The sequence below is a fragment of the Sphaeroforma arctica genome (genome assembly GCF_001186125.1).
Source record: "Sphaeroforma arctica JP610 unplaced genomic scaffold supercont1.2070, whole genome shotgun sequence".
In the NCBI taxonomy this organism is placed as follows: domain Eukaryota; class Ichthyosporea; order Ichthyophonida; genus Sphaeroforma; species Sphaeroforma arctica.
This window is the reverse complement of record NW_014038488.1, coordinates 3,618-8,875: the sequence shown is the minus strand read 5'-3', so window position 1 is coordinate 8,875 and position 5,258 is coordinate 3,618. Positions and strand designations below refer to the sequence as shown.

Below are 5,258 nucleotides of genomic sequence, written 5' to 3'. Positions count from 1 at the left end.
TTTGTAGTGGTATTTACTAGTAGTATATTTATCGTAGTACTTGCTAGTATATTGGTATTTACTAGTATTATATTTGTAGTGGTATTTAGTAGCATTATATTTATAGAAGTATTTACTAGTATTATATTTGTAGTAGTATTTACTAGTATTACATTTGTAGTGGTATTTACTAGTAGTATTTTTATAGTAGTATTTGCTAGTATTATATTTATAGTAGTATTTACTAGTAGTATATTTGTAGTGGTATTTACTAGTAGTATATTTATAGTAGTATTTGCGAGTATTATGTTTGTAGTGGTATTTACTAGTAGTATATTTATGGTAGTATTTGCTAGTATTGTATTGATAGTAGTATTTACTAGTATTATATTTGTAGTAGTATTTACTAGTATCATATTTTTAGTAGTATTTACCAATATTATATGTATAGGAGTATTTACTAGTATTGTATTTATACTAGTATTTACTAGTATTTTGTAGTGCTATATTTATATTAGTATTTACTAGCATTTACTAGCATTACAATTATGATAGTACCGAGGGCTATGTCACAGTAGCTTAGGCCGCACACTGCAGCCTGCAGGGACCGTGGGACGCTTAAAATAGTAAAACCAATTTGGATAACGATTCGCTTGTATTTAAATTTCAAATCTTTATTGTCGTATAATCTGACTGTATATGGTATAGCCTCCTTATGACCTAAACAATAGACTCTAAATTATCTTACAACAAACACAGTCAGTTAACATGGACTCAGCCTTTAATTCATCACTTTTTTTATCACAGTAGCGTCCTTTAATAGCAACAAAACGTGTAATGTGTGGCATAGGCATTGTATTGGTGTTTTATTACATGCGGCACTTTCCATTAACAACTTTGTCGCTACTATCAAGCCAACGCGCGAAGCAGTGAGAAGAAAAGCATTCAAATACTATCCCAAAAAAAAAAAAGCTATTTGCGCGTACACAAAGTACACTTTCAGGAGTTTACTATCCTTCCAAGGGGGATTGGTGGGGGAAGCCTCTCAATGTGGGATATTGACATTGTCCCGTGATCTCTCTAGTATATCGGGATTTGAACCATCTGAGTATAGTTTGGCAGTGTACAAAGGTAGGTCAGCACTCGCTAGAAGTCTCTAGCCCTGAGTATATCCGGCAGCCTGCGGCGTGTCCACTTTCACTGGCTTGCCGGACGATACCAACTAGACCCCATAAGTGTATGCAGGGAGTATAGGATGAACTATGGCCCCCACTTTTAACCCCCCTCCCCCTCACACACTCTCTCTCGTGGGGCGGCAACGAGTTCTAGTGCTCATTGCAATACGCCACCCACCGGCAACAACAGCCATTGGCTCTAAACTCCGTTCACGATCAGCCGAAGGCGTGTAGTGAATTGCACAGCGCCGTGTATGCGTGCATTCTTTTAGGATTTTAGGGTTTTAGGGTTTTAGTGAAGAAGCGCGTGATGGATACCCATTCCCCGTCCTGCTGGCAACTGTCAAACAGCGTCGTCTGCTTGTATTGGTCTGATCTGGTATGGTGTGGATATAGTATGTGCATACGGATCAACGTCATCCGCTAAGCCAAGCGTGCCCTTACCATGGCCATCGGCATCACCGTATCAGTGCTCGGGCACGGCTTTGGATCAGACGCGCTACGCTCAGCTCTGTAAGGAAAGGACGTGAACGAACGAAATGTAGTTGATGAGGCTATGCAACACAGGTATACCACAGAAAATAAGTTATTAGTTAGCCCTAAACCCTAAACCCTACGTGTGAGACATAGATGCCACCCAATCATTTACCAGACAGCCCCATCATTCAGAGGTACAGTACACGTCCCTCTGGATGGGAGGACAGGACAGGGCAGGTCACAAAAGCAACTATGACACACAAACCAATGCACGGCTCAGAACCCAATCGTCAGCGTACTCGCACACAGCATCAGCCGCACTCCACACTCACCACTCTCCAACTGGTCCAGCCGGTCCTGTGTGTGCCGCGCCCTCTTCTCAATACTCACGAGCTGCTTCTTCGAACTGACTTCCGAAGCGGCTGTTTTCTTCCCGGGTCTGGGGGAGGCACTGGCGGTGAGTTGGTTCTCGATAAGCACGCTCTTTAGCTGACATATGCTTTGCATAATGTTGGTCTCCACCTCTAGTTCGTGCTCGAGGTCCGCTACCATCTTGCTCAGTTCTAGCTCTGTGAAATCAGCGCCCTGACGTGTAGGTATATAGAGCAGTGTGACGTGTAGGTATATAGAGCCGTGTGACGTGTAGGTATATAGAGCAGTGTGACGTGTAGGTATATAGAGCAGTGTGACGTGTAGGTATATAGAGCAGTGTGACGTGTAGGTAGATAGCGCAGTGTAACGTGTCAGATAGGGGTCCGGTGGCATACAGAGTAGTGGTTATCGATGATACTATGAGTTTGTAATTGAGAAGTGTTATAAGCGATGAACTAATCACAGATTCCAGTAGGTCCAGATAGAAAAAAAACAAAAACTATGGGCATATCCCGACCCAAATAGCTAAAAGCATACTCTCCTGGCTGTATATATAACTCATCCGCGTCTATAGGACTCTCCCACTCACACTAACACATGTACACTGCCGTACGTACACACCTCCGCACTCTCACTGGCATGGTTGTGTATCACTACGCCGCTTTTGGTCTGTAGTTCGCCAATGGGTGTGACAGCCGTGCTATTTCGTGACGCACCCCCCACTGCTCGTAGCTGCTCAGCGGAGAGGTCGAACACGCCATGTGGGCTGTCAAGCACTCCATCTAAAGGTACCTTTATACGCATCCCTATGGGTATGTTAGTCGACCGGCTCTTCTTCTGTGTCTATGAAGTAGTACGAGAGATGGGATCGTGCAGATTGAGCTGTGGTGTGACATGGGAGAGACGTGTTCTGTATGTGGGGGGATGTGGTGTTACTTTGTTGGTGGGACTAAGGCACACACATGCCCAGCCATGACTAGCACACATGCACACACGCGTATAGTTGCGTATGACACAGGGTTTAATATAATGATATAATAATGTAATAATATAATAATATATAATAATATATAATAATATATATAGATATATATACACGTGTACACACACACACACACACACACACACATACATATATACACATATATATTGTGTCTTCGATACAGATATATTTACAATATGCTTAGGTCTCATAAAATAAACGAATATAAATGTGAAAATGTAAGTCTATATATATTTCTGCGCATAAAGCATGTATACGTATTGTCGAACGGAAAGCCCAAAAAATGCTACACACACCGCCAATTCTAACAAGAGATAGACAATTCGTGCGCTCAAGCACCTTTGGAAAATTTGTATTCAAATGTATGGCTATGTCAACAGTTCTGTTCTGAAGTCTCCGGGAATTTCGCAAACATTGTTTACTCAAATGATTCGTACGTTGATAAATGGGACTCTTCGAAGACTCAGCATATGCTCCCAGACAACCACTCCTTAAACTTCATACAATTGACAACTGCTCCATATGCTCCTCATAGTTATGAATACATACAGTGTCAACTTTTTGCCTTGGAGTGTGATACACTCCTTGTCCCTGTGAGATCAGCGTTTGTTCCAAAACAGTGCATACAGCACGCAAATTCTTGTACGCTCATGGAATCCTCTCTCCTTTCTCATTAATAAGAAGAACCCGTACAACAAGAAGTTCTGTATAGCAATACGTCTTGCTAAATGGTGTGGTATTTCCTCCGCAAGTAGAAAACTGAAAACCTACACATCCTACAACTTATGAATGGTTCTTTGACAACTCAGTTTGAAAGGGAAGGCTCAATGCACTGGCCTGCATTGGAAGACACCTGAGCATGGTTGATAGTAAATGTCAAAACCTCACTCGCTGTCGCAAAAAAAGAATACTTGCTGCATCTAACAATAATGTAACCATAGTAACCAACAGCTACTAATTATCAAAGTCCCTACTTGTCCGCCGAATCATCGGGGTAATTTTTCTTCAGTTGATCTTCCAGTACAGCAATCTGGGTCTGCAGATCATCTATCTGCTTACCCATAGAGTCTATCTTTTCTACGACTGTATCGGTCATTACCTGAAACCTTGTTTGTACTTGGTTAAGTATACCTTGTACTAAATCAGCCTTGTCCTTTTCTCCGTTGGCTAGATTCACTGCGTTGACATGTGTTTGTTGTATATCCGCGGCGGAGTCGCCATTGCTTTTGATTACGCTCGCGGAAATCTCAGAGGAAGTCATTGTTGCTGTATGTAGTTATGTCTTGTGAGGACGTGAGAGTGTGATAGTGCCATGAATGTGAATAGTGCACACCAGAAAAATAACGCATGTATTTATGCAGGGAGGTTTTTTACAAGTTGATGGTAAAGATAAAGGGGCGGATGTATTTATTTTTAGACAGGTAGTAAATATTTGGCGCGAACGCTTAAAACAGCGATGAGCAGTCCGCCCTGGGCCTGTCGTCGGAAGAAACCTGATTTCTGCTCGCGACCCTTTTCCAGAATCAGTTATTCAGTGCACCGTAAATGATGTATTTAATATATTTATGTACAATTGTACATTTTATATTTTTGTACTTGTATTTTGTTCTAGAAAAAACCAAGCAAAAAACAACACCAAAAGAAAAAACATTAAAAAATACGATCATGACCTGATGACCAGGTCCAGCGAGGAGGATAAATGCACTGAAATTTAAAACAATATTTTGTACAGGGGATTCTGATGTCGCAAATTCGTTTATGTGGTACACGCGCAATATGCAATTGATGACTCGTCGGAAAAGCCGCTCCCTCTAATCAAAAACGAGCTTGTCTGAACTGTATGTATGTAGAACATAGAGCAGATTTTGAACTTCACCGAACTCAATGTATTTATAGTCCACAATACATATTTATTATTTATACATGCGAGTTAACGGAGCGACTAGAAATACATTCGGTAGGAATCAACAAGCCAAAGCAGTGCTATTGGCTATAACAGGTTGAATCATAGTCTGATTGTTCCACACCATTCTGTCACGGTAAAAGGACATACGTAAACAAATAGACAACACAGGATGGGAAGGTATGTCAAGTGGAAGTGGTGCACGCCCCACTTCTGAGTCTCTCTCTCTCTCTCTCTCTCTCTCTCTCTCTCTCTCTACCCTACCTTAAACTACCTACACACCACACACTACACACACACACCTACTACACTATACTATATATATATATATATATATATATATATATTA

The 5,258-nt window shown here is 41.3% G+C and overlaps 2 protein-coding genes across 2 annotated transcripts; both read right to left on the bottom strand.

Moving 5' to 3' along the window:
* Positions 1-829: 829 nt before the first annotated feature.
* SARC_12097 (hypothetical protein) lies at positions 830-2,846 on the bottom strand. The gene is made up of 3 exons (XM_014293805.1): positions 2,625-2,846; positions 1,964-2,216; positions 830-1,665 (listed from the first exon to the last, which is right to left on the bottom strand). The coding sequence occupies exons 1-3, from the start codon at positions 2,805-2,807 to the stop codon at positions 1,613-1,615; spliced, it is 489 nt and encodes a 162-aa protein (XP_014149280.1). The 5' UTR covers positions 2,808-2,846; the 3' UTR covers positions 830-1,612.
* Positions 2,847-3,330: 484 nt separating this feature from the next.
* Positions 3,331-4,330, bottom strand: SARC_12096 (hypothetical protein). The gene has a single exon (XM_014293804.1). It carries the CDS (start codon positions 4,265-4,267, stop codon positions 3,977-3,979), a length of 291 nt encoding a protein of 96 aa, XP_014149279.1. The 5' UTR covers positions 4,268-4,330; the 3' UTR covers positions 3,331-3,976.
* Positions 4,331-5,258: the final 928 nt, after the last annotated feature.

Coding starts and splice junctions, on each gene's coding strand:
- SARC_12097 (XM_014293805.1), bottom strand. CDS start 2,807: ATGCGTATAAAGGTACCTTTAGATGGAGTGCTTGACAGCCCACATGGC. Junction 2,217..2,624: donor ATGCCAGTGAGAGTGCGGAG/GTGTGTACGTAC, acceptor CCTACACGTCAG/GGCGCTGATTTCACAGAGCT. Junction 1,666..1,963: donor GCTGGACCAGTTGGAGAGTG/GTGAGTGTGGAG, acceptor CTTTCCTTACAG/AGCTGAGCGTAGCGCGTCTG.
- SARC_12096 (XM_014293804.1), bottom strand. CDS start 4,267: ATGACTTCCTCTGAGATTTCCGCGAGCGTAATCAAAAGCAATGGCGAC.